This window comes from Conger conger, chromosome 17 (genome assembly GCF_963514075.1).
Source record: "Conger conger chromosome 17, fConCon1.1, whole genome shotgun sequence".
Taxonomy (NCBI): Eukaryota; Metazoa; Chordata; class Actinopteri; order Anguilliformes; family Congridae; genus Conger; species Conger conger.
In genome coordinates, this window is record NC_083776.1 from 25,216,659 (window position 1) to 25,234,037 (window position 17,379).

At 47.9% G+C, this 17,379-nt stretch overlaps 1 protein-coding gene across 5 annotated transcripts in view; it reads right to left on the bottom strand.

Moving 5' to 3' along the window:
- LOC133116334 (disco-interacting protein 2 homolog A-like) overlaps window positions 1–17,379 on the bottom strand; it is a 92,240-nt gene that overhangs the window by 19,807 nt on the left and 55,054 nt on the right. For 4 of the 5 annotated variants that reach the window (XM_061225775.1, XM_061225774.1, XM_061225773.1 and 1 more), the window contains exons 3-16: window positions 15,527–15,643; window positions 14,394–14,513; window positions 9,972–10,199; window positions 8,559–8,690; window positions 7,047–7,088; window positions 5,122–5,241; window positions 3,504–3,701; window positions 2,802–2,893; window positions 2,045–2,155; window positions 1,653–1,776; window positions 1,427–1,536; window positions 1,131–1,233; window positions 623–687; window positions 1–54 (exon numbers count right to left, since the gene is read on the bottom strand). The exon at window positions 1–54 is cut by the window's left edge and continues 40 nt beyond it. In XM_061225775.1, the coding sequence (XP_061081759.1) occupies window positions 1–54; window positions 623–687; window positions 1,131–1,233; window positions 1,427–1,536; window positions 1,653–1,776; window positions 2,045–2,155; window positions 2,802–2,893; window positions 3,504–3,701; window positions 5,122–5,241; window positions 7,047–7,088; window positions 8,559–8,690; window positions 9,972–10,199; window positions 14,394–14,513; window positions 15,527–15,643 (1,616 nt within the window). The remainder of the gene's footprint in view (window positions 55–622; window positions 688–1,130; window positions 1,234–1,426; window positions 1,537–1,652; window positions 1,777–2,044; window positions 2,156–2,801; window positions 2,894–3,503; window positions 3,702–5,121; window positions 5,242–7,046; window positions 7,089–8,558; window positions 8,691–9,971; window positions 10,200–14,393; window positions 14,514–15,526; window positions 15,644–17,379) is intronic. The other variant, XM_061225776.1, reaches the window with a different exon arrangement.

Genomic DNA, 17,379 nt, shown 5'->3' on the forward strand with positions numbered 1-17,379 from the left:
GACTTTCATCAGGGAGTAGGGGACGCTGACCACGTGCATCCTGTTCATTACACTCTGTCATGCAATCACAACGACACAGCACACTTCACACAGCGCCGTGTACAGTACAGTACAGTACACAGGGATACAGGTTACAGTCAGACAGAGGCTGTCTGCAGAGTCTCTCTCCATTTTTTATTATCATCGCACACATTCCAGATGCAGGTCTGAAGAGTGGTTTGTGTGTGTGTGTGTGTGTGTGTGTGTGTGAGAGAGAGAGTGTGTGCGTGTGTGGATGTGTGTACGTAGCTGTCTGCGCGTGTGAGTCACAGTCGTGAGAGTAGGTTTGTGTACACGCACTTGTGTGTTTATATGTACGTGTGCATGTGTTTACACATACTTGTGTGTGTCTGCATGCATGTTCGTGCATGTGCCTATGGGTGAGCATGCGTGTGTATGTACGTGTGTGTGCATGCGTTTATGTATGTGTATTTGTTTACGTGTGTGAGTATGCATGCATGTGCAGTATGTATCAGGGTGCGTGTGTGTGCGTGCGTGTGTATGTGTGTGAGCAAGCAAGTGTGTGTACGTGCGTGTGTGTGTGTGTGTGTGTGTGACAGACACTGCAGAAGTGCACACTGACCGTGAGAACACCGTGCCATAGCCCTGCATCCCTTTTGAAATCCAGAACATTCGTTATGGTCTCAGCTGGAAAAGGAAGCAGAGGAGTTCTTCTGTTATTGAAATTTCTAAACAGAAGTATCTCTCCTGCAACTTATATTACATATTATTTTATATTAAAAATTTCATATATTTAGATTTAAATGGGAGGGTGGCATGAGTCATTCCACTAAATAATAAGACATAAATTAATCTGAGCATTGGATAGGCCTACAGCCTCTGGGGGAAAAAATTGTCCTGGATGGGGAGAAATAAAGCAAGTTCCCAGACCTGGGGTTGCCTGGCTCCCTGACTTCATACTACATTACCCACAACCCCACATGCAGCTCCTCACGCGGAATGCTGCCGCCCGCTCTGATGGCGATGTCAGCCTGGCTTGTTTGGATTCCAAGGCTGATTCCCCCAAACAATTACTCCATATTGCATACACACACTAGTGGCCACTTTATTAGGTAGAGTGGCACACTCACCCTCTGCATAGCCGCAGGCCTGCGTGAGCGTGTGGCAGTGCGCCAACATGGCGGAGTGTGACACAGTAATGCCCATGGTGCTGCCCTCCTTGCTGGTCTTATACTGTGGTGGGGGGAGGAGACAAATTCTGCATTATTCAACATTACACTGCATTCTGGGAAGCCCCATTGCAATATTCTGGATGATAATAATATAAAAACATGCTTGCAGGTGCTTAGGTACAGCATGGATACACAACGTAAACATTGTTTAGATAAACTCGGACATATTTAACAGTTCAGAATTCTGCGCTTACCTCGATGTAGGCGATGTCATTGCTGGCATCCCGTACTGAGGGGTGCCAGTCTTTGGGGGGCTTAACTACGTGCTTGCCGTCTGTCACAAACCACAGCAACCGTGGCCAACCTGCACACACACACACACACACACACACACACAGGGACACATAAATGTCACTGTTCCTCTGGTGACTACTCGATGAATAACATGGTGTGAAGTGCACAGCTAGCGCAGACACCTACCTTTGAAGGTGGCGACCTCCCCCGTCTGAGCTTTGGGGAGACCCTTCTGACAGGCGTCTGTTGTCAGGGCCAGGGTGACCCCACAGCTGCCCAAAAGGAAGCCGATCTGCTGACTTCCTGCATCCTAAGGACCGGCAAAAAGGGGCGCGGTTAGTACACTGACCATGATCACATGACTCTATACACACCCTTCAGACTGACAAGCTGGTCCTTATAATTTAAATATAATATAATATAAATATAATTTAAACAACTGGAAGATGTTCTGGATACGAGTGCCTGCTATATGAATCAATGTACCGCCATCCTGTGAGAAGCGTCGCAATACCACTCCTCACCACCTGAGGTCAGCATTGCATTTCATTGGTGGCATGCAGCTCATGACGTCTTACCTTCCGTGTGAGGGGCACCTCTATGGGCACAGGCACCAGCTCAGCCAGGAGACAGCCATAGAAGGCCACCATGAACATAACAGGGTCGTTGTTTGGGAACACGAGTGCAACCTATGAAAAAAGAGCACAAGCACACATTCAGCTCAGCGACCCTGGCACACATTGCATTATGTTTAGTTATGTGACACTTTTATCCAAAGCGACCTACAGTTGATTAAATTAAGCAGGGGCCAGCCAATCTCCACAGGGGCAATGTGGGGTTAAGGGCCTTACTCAAGGGCCCAACAGCTGTGCTAATCTTATCGTAGCTACACCAGGGCTTGAACCACTGATCTTCTGGGTCCCAATCACGCGCATTAGCCATTAGGCTATAGGCTGCCCTATAGCACCACCCCCAGGCTGGCTCTCAGAATGAACCCTTTGAAGTGTAGGTTTTTTCAAAACAGAAAATAACTTTTCTTGAAGTCCAAAAAAAAATAAAAAATAGAATTGTGATGATGATGGTGATTATGATGGCTATGTTTACAACAGCACCTCATGTGTATTTTACTAGTTATGGATGTGTTGCTTTAACTTGTGGAAGAACCTATGCACTTCGCTTCGAATTAAAAGCGCCTGCCAAATCACTAAAATGTAAATGTAAATGCATTGCTTTCACGTACCAACAGCGATGGTTGGATGAGCACTAGAATGTTCCGTATGCGTGATTGCGTGACCTTTAGGGGTTAAGGGAGAGACAGAGAGGGGGCGCACTCACGCGGTCCCCGGACCGGAGCAGAGGTTCGTTTCTGGAGCTCAGCTTGTTCAGCAGGGTGTAGGCCAGCTTCAAGCTCCGTGTCCACAGCTTGCCTATGACGGGAGATGCCATCACATGTTCACACGCTTATACACTGTAAAAAAGGTCTGGCAATTTTATGGTATTTTGAGTCTGTACAATTGTGAAGTTACGCAATGATAAACAGCTAAAATAGAAATAATTGTATTACTCAAGGGGAAACACAGAGTGCCGCATTTAACCTTTGCTAGATATGCAGCCTGCTACCGTATGATTAACATACTGCTACTGTCATTTACAAGAAGTTCTGGCAACCCAGTTACCAGTTTTTCACAGGAGTATTTATAGGTGTTTTGTTTTTTTTAACGGTGTACTATCACAAGTTCCACTGAACGGTCCCAATTGTGTGAAAACAGAGGCAACACTTATAAAAGAGCATTCAAGACCAGGGGCATCCAGTAAAAAAAAAAAAAAAAAAAAAAGTCAATAAGACAGCGTTACTGTCGGCCGCTGTTACTGACTCACTCGAAGATTAAAGTCATCGTTCACTTTCTGTGCTTTTGTGATATTTTTAGTGTTCATGTGGACAGTTTTTACGTTCAGTGAAGGATATTTTAGATGTTGAGCTCCACTGCACTGGGAGCAGGCAGAGAGAGTTCAGTGATGGCGCGTGGCAGTGCTCACCGTAGGTCAGGGTGTACACGGGCTTGCCCGCGTTGTCCAGGGAGGTCAGGCAGGGGCTCTTGGGCTGGCTGCTGCCCCAGCGCTGCAGGGACGCCAGCAGGGAGGGGGGCCAATTTGTGACCACGCCCAGAGGCTCCCCTTCGAGCGGACACATCTGGGTCCCCTCCGGTTTGGGCTGGTTTGGGTCAGGATGCTGGACTGGGGAGGGTTACACACAAACAGATGCAGACATACATACAGACAGACAGACAGACAGACATACATACAGGCACACACGTGTGTGAAAATCGGCTCCACACATCTCGTATAAAGGAACATCCTGTACGTTTGAAAGTGAGCAGTAATATGAGGGGGTAAAGGTTACTGAAACAGAAGGATTTAATAACGGCTTTATGGGTTCTCTCATACTGTCCCCACCACAGTCCACACTGTCACCTGGCTCACAGCTTCCCCCGTCGTGTGTCTGACCTTGCTAAACCCAGACAGGGCGGGAATGCTCTTATCACCTCGCAGACCAAACAGAATCCACCCCCAAATTACAGCCGCCACACATTTCAGGTACGAAAAAGCACTGCAACACTGGTGCCCATCAGAAACAAACAGCTGAAGGCCAGCTTTTACGACAGAGAGTCCATTGTACAGCCACGGACAGGGCTAAGGTTGAGCCTCATTTCCGTTGAAACGGTTATATCCCATCTCTCGGTTTTTTGGCATCTGTACACTGAAGCAGTGGGTGAGATGGAGTGAGAGAGGAGGAGTGAGAGAGTGATGGAGTGAGAGTGTGATGGAGTGAGAGTATGAAAAGCCCTCTGCATATCTGGCAAACTGTGGGGCGCTGTTTACGAAGCCGCAGCTCCTGAAACACCTCCCGCCCTTCACTTTGTTTGACTGTTGAAGTTTTTTTCTTTGTTTTTGTTCCTTCCTCTTTCTCTAACTGCTTGCGCAAGCCAAACAGGAAGTGGGCACCGGGGCTGGGTTTGTAAAGCTTGCAGGTGTCCTTCCTGTCAGAATCAGCCCACACCCCCCCACAGGTGCACCCGCCCACACAGCGGAAAGAACAAAACCACAAAAACCAGCCTACGCTGCCGGCAACACGGGACCCTCTCTACGGCCTGACAGGAACTGAAACGACGTCATGAACGCTGCCCTGTGGGCTAAAGAGGAGCATTTACTGTAAGCTTTGCATGGCATGCTATATCGAAGTCAAATACATTCGGTAACTCCGTAACCACATTTTGAATAAACTGCATAATAATGAAGCGCCAATGTTTCGGTGTTTCCCCTGCCTTTGCCAGCTGCTGATGTTGGGTATTAGGAAAAAATACAAGAGTGTGCAACCACAATGTAACTTTTCTCCTGATGGTCTCCACCTCCGTGTGACGGTGAGCATTCTCTGTTTTGATGCTGGTATGGAATGCTCCAGTTTTGCGAAAGAAAATCTCCAGCAAGCAGTTTTAATAATAATAATAATAATAATAATGATGTAATTTAGCTGACACTTCATGGCTACACCGTTGCATGAACCACCAACCCTCCGGGCCCCAGTCACGGACCTTAGCCACTAGGCCACAGGCCGGCCCTACAGCCTGAGCTTGAGAATGTGGCGATGTTGGCTCACCGTCCAGCAGCTCCTGGAAGTCGTCCAGGAAGAACTCGCGCAGCGGAGCCCGCTTGGGCCTCTTCAGCGTGTTCAGCAGCTGCTGGATCTTGGAGGAGACGCGGCTGTTCACAGGGACGCCTGCGGGTGGGAGGCAGGGAACGGGGAGGACGAGAGCAGGAGAGAGACGGACAGAGGAAAAGGTTAGTGTCCAGGACAAGCCTGACATACCGGCCAGCAAGGTGATTCCAACCGTCGGTCAAGCTGGGGACGCGTATCCTCAGAGGTCGTCTAGGAGACGAGGGGTAGCAGAGAATGACCCAATACAGGGTTTACGGGGGGTAGACTGGTCACTGCTGCCTAGCAACAGGCTCATTATATATCTATTCACTTTATGATTCAGTTATGAGGCTTCCGGTGCCACAACAGCAAAATCATTGCGACCAGACTAAAGCACATGCAAGTCCCCTTTAAACAGGCGTTCATGCCTGATCAGGCACGCGTCACAGTATCACAGTAACATGGACATTTTCAGTAAGCAGGGTCAACGCAAGCAAAAAAACGTGCAGCACACAAAGTCAAAACAAAGTGGGAACACAAAAGCAAACACTGAAAACGTTGACAAAAAATGCTTTACCAAGACATTTTGAAAAGCAAAGGGATTTGCAAAATGAAGTTCTTATCCTAGGTGACATTCAGTTTTGTTGAAGCAGTTTGAGCAAGGGTTTTGTTTCCTTTACATTTTTGTTCATTTTCAGAAACTCAGTAACCCAATAACTTTGGGCACCAAATGAAACTGGCAGACTATAAATCTGACACTTAAAATTCTTTGCTCTAAATTTTTAAAAGGAACTACTGTTAGATCAGTTTAAATTGGACACATGAACTAATTTCTGGCCGTTTCACCAACATTTCATCACATCCCAGGGGACCAGTGCCATGTCTTCAGGCTAAACTCATTTTGCTCTGGGCAGTTTTCATTTTTCTGGTAGAGAACAGTGCCCCAAAGTGTCAAGGGTTGGTACTGCATTTTACAGGCTAATTTAGGGCAAGAGCAAGACAGAGAAACATCCGGACAAAATGATGAAACTGACTACTTAAACATAGATAGGAATGAGAGCTTATGCATATGCTCATTACATGCCTATAGCTTTGCATGTACAGATTTATAGGCACTAGGGTTAGAGCTTTGCATGTTTTTTCCACGTTCAGAGGTGGAACAGTCAGGATTGCCATGAAGTAATCACTGCTTGAAACTATTAGCGAGACCAGTATATTGAGAACTTGATATGACATGCAGCCAGCAGCAAGAGGGAGCATTGCAATACATGTGCATTGGAGAATTTGAGGTTGACTGCCAACAGTGTACAGCATACTCCTTCACACCAGAACCTTGGCTAGGGGTACACATACTGTGACTGCACCTCTCTTACTGAAGTCTGACAGACTAACTGAATTATATTCAAATGTACAGGTATCTTCTGGCTCAAAATTTTATCATGCCAGTATTACAGAGAATACGGATACTGTACACTGAAAGTCATGGATAGTATGCTTGAGACAGCAGCCGATATTTGATACAGTAGAGTATCCTGGTCAATAAGCGGCTGAGAATTGTTGTGAAAGCAACTCCCAAGACGTTACAGTATATGCCTGCTTATCATAAAAAGAATATAAACAGAAAAATGTGTTTTTAGTCATTGTGCGGATCTGTGTGTGTGTGTGTGTGTGTGTGTGTGTGCATTTGTCAGAGTGTATGCGTTTCGTAATGATTGGCAATCGATGTTGCAATGTTCTATCACACGTTGATATTACTGGGCACAAACAGACAGATAGCTGGATGTAACATACAACCAAAGAGACAGGAGCATTGAAGTGACAGGAATAGAAGCTCGGCTCACAGACACTAGACCTGCAGTTAAGCTTGAGAAATAGCTGATAAATACCATCCGTTCTACGGACGACACTCCCACCTTTCCCAGGAAAGCCTGAGGAGAAAAACACGTCAATGAAACACACTCTCGTAATACACCACGCTCGTAAAACAGGGCTGAGTTCAACTGCACACCGCGTTCAGTGGCTGCGCTGATTCCATTCACTGCTCCTCCCTCCCTGATGCAGTAACATTTCCTCAAATCATCTGGGCCAATCAGAAACCAACCACCCTCTGATTCCTGGGGCCTCTACATTCTGGGTTCTGAACCCATACCATTGTGCTGCATGTTCTACCAGATTGACTGGGATCTGAACCCATACCCTTGTGCTGCATGTTCTACCCGATTGACTGGGTTCTGAACCCATACCGTGTGTGGTATGTTCTACCCGATTGACTGGGTTCTGAACCCATACCCGTGTGTGGCATGTTCTGAACCCATCCTTGGGTTTCAGTGCATGCTTTACTGAGGTACACAAACCCACAGACAGGCAGGAGGCTTGTCCCTTACAATGAGGTCATATGCTACCTTATGAGCAACATCCATGTCAGTCACAAACAAAACTATGGGATACTTCCAAAAAGGTTTGACACAAATACCCAGTCAGAAATAAACAACATATTACTTCCAAACTCAATCACTGTTCACAGACCTGCCCATATCATGCAGCCTACAGTATGTCCTAAAACATGTCATTTCCACACTATCCTCAGTAATAGACCAGGTGGCCTCCAAAGCCATTTCCCTGGTAATCATGTGTACACAAATCAGGAGTTGGGTGAAGACCCCACTGGCCCTGTTGCCATGGAGGGTGGGGACAGGAGGGCTGGAACAGGAGGGTGGGGACAGGAGGGCTGGAACAGGAGGGCTGGAACAGGAGGGCTGGAACAGGAGGGTAGGGACAGGAGGGCTGGAACAGGAGGGTGGGGACAGGAGGGTGGGGACAGGAGGGTGGAGACAGGAGGGTGGAGACAGGAGGGTGGGGACAGGAGGGTGGGGACAGGAGGGCTGGAACAGGAGGGTAGGGACAGGAGGGCTGGAACAGGAGGGTGGGGACAGGAGGGTGGAGACAGGAGGGTGGGGACAGGAGGGCTGGGACAGGAGGGTGGGGACAGGAGGGGGGGGACAGGAGGGTGGGGAGAGGAGGGTGGGGACAGGAGGGGGGGACAGGAGGGTGGGGACAGGAGGGGGGGGGAGAGGAGGGTGGGGACAGGAGGGTGGGGACAGGAGGGTGGGGACAGGAGGGCTGGGACAGGAGGGTGGGGACAGGAGGGTGGGGACAGGAGGGCTGGGACAGGAGGGTGGGGACAGGAGGGTGGGGACAGGAGGGCTGGGACAGGAGGGTGGGGACAGGAGGGGGGGGGGAGGAGGGTGGGACAGGAGGGTGGGGACAGGAGGGTGGGGACAGGAGGGTGGGGACAGGAGGGCTGGAACAGGAGGGTGGGGACAGGAGGGGGGGGGGAGAGGAGGGTGGGACAGGAGGGTGGGGACAGTACGGTGAGGCAGTGAGGTCAGGGCGCTCACCGTCGGCAGTTTCCAGGGCGTTGCCATGGTTGCAGCCCCGTGGGACGCCTCGCACTGAGGGCACCTGGGGCCGCTCCACGTGCACGGAGCGCTCGGACACGCCCGTCACATCTGGGGGCGCACAGTGGTTATCTGCGGGGAGGGGTCAAAGGTCAGACCGGGGACCGCTGCAGTTACAACACAGATCCCGAAAAGCCTGCGGGGCTCCTCTCACCCCGACTGAGCGGAGCAGTTAGAAAATTACATTTTATTTGAGAGGATACAGATAGGATAACATACTAAAATGAGTCAAACTAATTTGTTTGTTTTTGCGGCACAGTGTTTGGAGCCATTATAGTCAAATTGAAACAAATAACAGAAATAATAAGTATGCATAACGAATTCTGGCATATGGTAATGCTATTCAACCCTTAAAAGGGGTCTATTGCCCAATTAAGAATTCTATTTAAAATCCAATTTTATATTCAGTGCCACAATGCCCAGGCTTTATAGATTTTATAATGTTCAATCAAAAATATTTAATAAAAATACTAGTACTGTACTTTGATTGCCATTGATTTATATCATATCCATAACTTTGCACTTCAATTCATGCATTTGCCTCTAAGGCAGTGCCCTCACCATTGCCATCTAGAGGGGCCATATGTCAGTGCAAGCTTAGAGGCTATTTAAATTCACAGTTAGAGATGGCTTTCTGTGGGGGTCCCCGGGGAGAAGGAAAACACACAGCCTGGTTTTACGAGCAGTGCACTGTGAAGAGCAGTTAAAAAGAGATCTAATATGGCTGGAGGGGAATCGGTGCCTGAACCTCATTCATAATTCAGCCTCCCCGCGTTAAAAAAGCACAGTAAATACGAAAAGGCAGCAGGACTGGAGACTCCAGAACATTTCACTTCTGTGCTTAAGCTGAATGTGAAAATGAAATATTAGGGAGTTGGACTTTTGAGAGGGGAAAATGAAAAACCGACAGAGCTGGGTATAATGTGACCAAAACTGTTCAGTCACTTAGCAAACCACAAAACTGAATGAGACCCACAACACAACTGTCATTGTATGAAGATGAAAAAAAAAAAAACTCTTAGTTCACCACAATCTGTAGAAACACTGTCTTATAGAAGCCTCACAATAATAACATTGACCTTATCAACTGAACAAGAAAGCACTGTGTTGAAGATAGACAACAAAGCCAACAACCACATTGGAAAGTACAGAAAACCCCACGGCATAACGCTGCTGGATTTCTGTAGCCCAGTAGGGGGCGCTGCAGGCTCCACAGCCTGGCAATGCAGCGATCAGGCCTGACAGGGAAACGCGTGTGGCCTGGGAGAAGAGGGGGGCCTATGAGTGCCTATTATTCCGAGGTGAGGGGCGTGCTGGGATAGGTGCGAGGGGGCCGGAGGACCCGGTACTGACCTATCTGGGTGTGCGCCATGAGGTCGGCTAGCAGAGTGGCGGCGGCCGCCGCGTGGGGCCTCCCTCCGGGGTGGGATGAGGTGGAGGAGGCGGAGGATGAGGTGGACGAGCCCTGGATGACCCTGTTAAACCAGTGCTCCACGCTGGGGTGGGCCTGACAGGGCGTGGAGGAGGCCGTCCGGCCCTGCCTCCGCAGCGAGCCCTCGTCTTCAGAAGCCGACGAGGTGTCTGTGAGGTCAACACAAGGCAAGCGTCACACAAACCGGCACGGCGGACACGGCGGGACCTGGCGGTGATGGTGACGGTGATGGTGACGGTGATGGATACCGTGGCAACCCATCAGGACAGTGAATGAAAGCAACGGGAGGAGATGGGACAGAAAGCATGATGTGCTATGTGAGACACGTGGACGCTGTGATGGAGGAGGTCTCTCGATGTTCATTCACAGGAGTTTAGCTGCGATGAACCGACTCTGTATGTACTCCAGGTTTTCTGTGGATGTGCACAGACCCTCTCCTTCCACACAGGGTTGAATTATGCCTGTGGTGTGTATGAGGTTTTTACAAGTAATAATAATAATAACATTGTGACTATGCCTCAGAAGTGAAACCTCCACTCGGGACCCCAGACTAGAGCGAGAAGACAGCACACCTACAACAGCCCAGGAAATGAAGCAAACACAGAAACCAGAGCGCAGAATAGGCACAACGACCCATATTCACACAGCAATGCCGAATGAAGCTTGCACGAGAAAGAGAAGTGTATTCTAAGTGTGGTTCATCTTTTCAAATAGACGTCTGCTATTTTTACACATTATGACAACCGCAGCTGCAAAGCACATTGAGGGCTTATTTTCAGACGGCTTTAGTGCTTCAGCCTTGCAGTGCTGCGGGAGGCTCAAGCAAACACTGGTCAGGTCCAGGAGGATTCCTTTCTAAGACTAGCTTACGCTTTCTCATGTCCAACATGATCCAAAACATGAAAGCAAAAAAGCAGGCAACAGTATATTCTCCAAAATGTCTACAGGTGGAGTATGGGCCTTCCCTAAGGGAGCTTGGATGAAACCGTTCACAGACTTCCCTCAACACACAAGGGACTTTCATGAGCATCGATATCAGCCTTGAACTCTCCACTGACGTGAGAGATTTGACCACAAATTGCACTGTTCTTTAGTTCACCTTAAACACCTTGCAATGGGGATTTCTGCTGGCTGAGATGAAAGTCTGTCCAAAACTCGGAAGCAGAACACAACAATGAGAGATCCAGCAAGCCTGCTCTCCTCTCCACGCTGGACTAGTTACAGTACTCTTCAGGGGCAGGGACTGAGAGTGTGAATAGAATGGGAAACTACAACATTTGCCCAGGAATTTTATAAATTGCTCATTTTAGGTCATGGCTGGAACCTGGGGACCAGGAAGGTCTTAGTGAGTGACACACAGGACAGCGGCAGGTTTTTACCAGAAGCAAACAAATGGCTAACAATGAGTTATCTTTACACCCCGCCACTGTTATTAGTTAGTGACATTGCCATCGCTTCACATTTCCTCAGATTATTCCAGTCACCAAATTCACCAAACTTTCCACAACTATATTCTCTAGCCCTCAGCAGTTCACATAACATTATCTATTTGCTTATTCGACAAGCTTAGAGAGAACAATGCCCATAGCCCACATGCTAACCAATAATCTAGCTGGATATATCAAGTTTATTTACAGAGGCAAAGTACCTCCTCACGTGATAGAGCAACAAGGAACAGAAACTGCAACCAGCTCCTTTTACATGAAGTTCCTTCACCTTGTATGTGCTGAGTAAATCCAGCATTTACACAGAATGCAGAACTCATAGGTGATAGGATCATGGGATGATAATAGACTTTTTCCATGTTCATTACACCAAATTCATTCAGCTCACATAAATAATTCAGCAAGCACATGGAGGCATCAAAGGACCAGGGCCTTTTACCCAGGAGAGGCTGCCACACAGCTTTTCTGAATATGGTGACCTGATAGAAACTCAGTCCAACACTGCCCCAAGAGTGTGGAAAAAACAACGGGACTGGGACAAAAAAGGAGGAAGAGCAGACATTCTTATTCCAATACCGCTGTCACACAGCGCATAGCACCTTAAACTTCACTTCAATGGCAGTCAATACAAGGCCGCTGTGAAATTCCACGACAAAAAGTGAGAAATTCCTTCAAAACTCATTTCGGAGCCGAATCCATTACAGCCACCAGCCAGACGAAGTTAGAATTCCACATGCTGAGCAGTTCTTTCATCGCACACCTCCAGCCCCCACCCATCCACCAAACACTGGGGAACTGCTGCTGCCATCCCCCCAAATATTTCTCACAGGAAGAGGAGGTGGCAATCACAGCACTGCCGGCGTGAAGCCGTCAGGGGGGGGAGAACACGACAAACTGACAGGCCGTCTGGTGATCCAGGGAAAGCTCTCCAAAAAATTAATTAAGCAATTAATCACAGGAAGGGGATGCTAGTTAGGGAGGGCTTTTGAGTAAATGTGAAACAGACCAAAGCTCAGGTATAGAGCTGCTCCTGCAGAGGCTGTGTCCTGACTTGACAGCATATTATTTTGCGTTTCCTCTATGAGCAGCAGAGGAACCTTCTCCACCACTCTGACAAGTGAGCTTCGCCGGAGGCCATGTTGATTTGTGCAGCGCCGCCTTCACATTCAGAAACTAATTTGGTGCAATTCAACACGGCATCAGCTCTCCGCCGTCGAGCACAACTGCCAAGTGCGCAGACACTGATGCGGCTTCTGAGATTTGAGAGAAATGAATCAGCATTTCCAGCTGTTTTCATGCTCTGCCAAAATGTCTTATTTTCTTGTTTATCATTTTGCCTTTGTTTGAGATCTCTCCTAGCCCCACTGTGTTCCAGTAACCTTGAAACAGATACAATGTGAGAGAGGGAGAGAGAGTTTTCAATTCGCATTACCCTAACACAAGCCCAAGGACTTTGAAATGAACATTTATGTTGCAACTTCACAGTATAATATGGGAGATTAGCAGTGTTTCTTGGGAATGATTTCCCACTTGTAACATGAAGCTAAGAATTAGAACAGTGTGTTATTATTTTTTTGTACAGACAAAACAAACACACGCATATTTCTTTGATATACCCAATGCACCCAAGCCTGGCACAGTCCTGGCGGAACAGAGACATTGGTAAAACAGTGTGCGCGTGTTTGTGTGTCTGTGTATGTGTCAGATCGCCTAGGGCCTGATTCACTAAGACCTTTAGCATGCATTTAGCTCACACAGAAATCCCATAATATGATTATCCATCCATCCATTATCTGAACCCGCTTATCCTGAACAGGGTCGCAGGGGGGCTGGAGCCTATCCCAGCATACATTGGGCGAAAGGCAGGAATACACCCTGGACAGGTCGCCAGTCCATCGCAGGGCACACACACCATTCACTCACACACTCATACCTATGGGCAATTTAGACTCTCCAATCAGCCTAACCTGCATGTCTTTGGACTGTGGGAGGAAACCGGAGTACCCGGAGGAAACCCACGCAAACACGGGGAGAACATGCAAACTCCGCACAGAGAGGCCCCGGCCGACGGGGATTCGAACCCAGGACCTCCTTGCTGTGAGGCGGCAGTGCTACCCACTGCACCATCCGTGCCGCCTAATATGATTATTATATTAGTATTTGTGTTGCACCAATCATGGGTTGTGCTATTAGTTCTGCACTTGCTAAAACGTTTTGCACATGTACAGTAAAAGGTCTTGTAAATCCAGCCCCTCGCCTGCAGGTAGTTATGGACTGCAGGTGGTCAGACAGATACAGTCACTCCCATGAACACAACCCAACAGCCTATGGCCTTTTCTTTTAGCCCAGCACTGAAAGCATGTACGCACGCAGGTATGCACACACAAACACAACCAGGCTTGTCCACACACAGCAATAAAACACTGGAGAGATCTCATTTTATTCACAGCTTCAGGGATATCTTGTATACCTCAATAATTCATGAATACAAGGAATACATGGTTTAAAACGGATCCATTGAATTTCTGTCGATCTCTGTTACAGCACAAAAGGAGTCAAACCGCAAAGGATCGGCGCACATTACTGCTGCATTAAATATGAAATTATTCAGCACTTATACAAAACACGTGGGACGGGGTTCTGGGAACTGAATGATGAGAAAGCTTCTTTTCACTGAGAGAAGAAGGAAAGTATTCTTTGGCCCCCCCTTCCCTAAACGATATATTCAAAATTTTATAACCATGACAACAGCCATGTTTAACGTGGGCGTCCCTAAAACTTCAACGCTTCCAAGTTCCAGGAACTCCCCCTTCTTTTTCTCTGTCGTCATGTCTCACGTGAGCAGTGCATTGTGGGTACTTGCCCCAGAGTTCCCTGGGCACAGCAGGCGGCTCTTACCTGGGGGGGTGCATGCCTCCACGGAGGACTGGACTAGCACGGAGCGTCGCTTGGAGGGCATGGGCATCTTCCTCTCTTTGTACTTAGCCAGGGCCGCCTGCACAGCTTCTGTGTGGATGTCTGAGGAGAGACAACACAAGAGCACTGTCACTGCACAGACCCAACCCAAACACACGGGCAGCAACCCCTGCCGTCTCCTTTACTGAACATATCAACCCCTGCCGTCTCCTTTACTGAACATATCAACCCCTGCCGTCTCCTTTACTGAACACATCAACCCCTGCCGTCTCCTTTACTGAACACATCAACCCCTGCCGTCTCCTTTACTGAACATATCAACCCCTGCCGTCTCCTTTACTGAACATATCAACCCCTGCCGTCTCCTTTACTGAACACATCTACCCCTGCCGTCTCCTTTACTGAACATATCAACCCCTGCCGTCTCCTTTACTGAACACATCAACCCCTGCCGTCTCCTTTACTGAACATATCAACCCCTGCCGTCTCCTTTACTGAACATATCAACCCCTGCCGTCTCCTTTACTGAACACATCAACCCCTGCCGTCTCCTTTACTGAACACATCAACCCCTGCCGTCTCCTTTACTGAACATATCAACCCCTGCCGTCTCCTTTACTGAACATATCAACCCCTGCCGTCTCCTTTACTGAACACATCTACCCCTGCCGTCTCCTTTACTGAACATATCAACCCCTGCCGTCTCCTTTACTGAACACATCAACCCCTGGTGTCTCCTTTACTGAACATATCAACCCCTGCCGTCTCCTTTACTGAACACACCAACCCCTGCCGTCTCCTTTACTGAACATATCAACCCCTGCCGTCTTCTTTACTGAGAACATAAACTCGCTAAGATCTATTTTCATGGTTTCTCAGTTTGGTTTATGGATTTTTATTAAGAAACTACACTTTTCAGGGTGTCGTTGTGCTGCTTGTTAAAACGGTGTTTTCACCGGAGAAATCTGCCAAGATCTGGGGGTGTTATCTAAGCATCACAGCGGAACTGGCGCCCGTGTTGGCAGCGGCGAGGGAGGCGCCAGCCCCCCAGCGCAGAGTGCGTGCGCTCAGGGAGACCCCCGGATGGCGCGGGACGGGGGAAGGGAGGTCCTCACCGGATCGAAAGCGCTCATCGCGGGAGTTGGCGGCCCGGGTCTTGTGCTGCTTGGAGGCCGCAGGAGCGGCTGGTGCGGGCTGGACCCTGCCGTCAGTCTGCAGAGACGGGTCTACACCTGAGGAGGCAGACAGCAGAGTTTACCTTCAGTTTTACACTTATTTATTCTTTATTTATTCTTCAATTAATCAGGAGGGGAGAGACCCACTGAGGTTATCATCGCCGGATGAGAAACGAATCAGTAAACGTGTGCATAAGAACAAAAATACAGTGATCAAATTCTTGAGCCTGTCATGCATCTGGTTACATTCTGCTGTTACTTTCATCCAAAGGTGAAACATCAAAAATAGTCTTAGCAGGTCCAATTTTATCTGTTCATGCAACACCATGGTACATCATAATTAAAAACTTTCTTTCCAAGTTGAGAGCACAGAAAGGGCTCTTCAGAAAATACCAGCTTGTTAGAGCAGAGCTGCCATTTTGTAACTTTGTAACTTGTTTAAAAGAGGCCAGAGATAAGCTGGAGGTTATTCCACTGTCTGTAGACCTGGTCTTCATACGAAAGCACCCCAAGCAACACACGCCACGCACACATACAGTAAAACAACACACGCACACATACAGTTAAACAACACACATGCACATACAGTAAAACAACACATGCACACATACAGTTAAACAACACACGCACATACAGTAAAACAACACACGCACACATACAGTAAAACAACACACACGCACACAGACAGTAAAACAACACACACCCACACATACAGTAAAACAACACACACACACACACATACAGTAAAACCACACACACACACACACACACACACACACACACACACACACACACACAAAGACAAAGCCAGATCTGAAAGGTGAAAGAGCGAGAGACAGAGAGCCTGCTCCACAGTGTCTTCAGAGAGGGCAAAGCACAGAAGTGTTGTGGGGGAAACTTCGTTAAAAGTTAGTTAGAATCCAGGCCAGCCCCCTACAAAGTGAATTACAGGCTTCTGTCTCAGCCCCAGTATGCTTTAGTTTCTATGTCAGGTGATTTGTTGCACTTTTCAAGGTCGAGCACCAGCACCAAAATTCCAGGTCAGCTATGAAATGGTCAACAAGACAACAAATTCAGAACAGTCTCTGCTGGTATAGCCTACCCAGGCAAGAGGAAAAGAACAAGCCAGCCAAGACCGTGTTCAAACACGGCTGCAATCACTCAGGGAAAACCATTATTTATGAGAGATCACTTTTCATTTGCTTACATGGTACCATAATGCATTTCAGCCTTTCCTGGGCTTAGTTTCCCTGGTCAGTACCTTTGAAAGATTTAAAAAAGATTTTGTTTCAAACTGTTTCACTCTTTCGAACAGAAGTGTAACAGAACCATTTTCATGTCTCAGCCTTGCACAATGATTCATGAGTTTCAGAGATTTGAACCTCTTTCGTGACAAGGCTATTAGTTTTGTCTTACAAAAGAAACATGCTCCAGCACCCTTAGCAAACCAATGGTAATGTTCTGCTTGGGGCATAAGTCAACCTACCAAATCTTCAGAGGCAACACAAAAGTAGTAGTACGCCTACATTTTCCAAATGTACATTTCCCCCCCATGTAGGCTACTTAATAAAGGCTTGTTTAAGTGTGGGATTGCAAACTGACACTCCACCTGCTCCCTCCAGGTGATCAACCTGAAACATCTCATGATCACCATGGAAATCCCAGAGGAGCTGAAGCTCACAATGTCCAACAGAGCTTCAGGCTGCATGGGTAAGAAGCCACACACCATGTTCCCAAATGGTTCTTAACTATACTTCTGTAGCACAATAGAACAAGGACAAGAGATGGCAGCA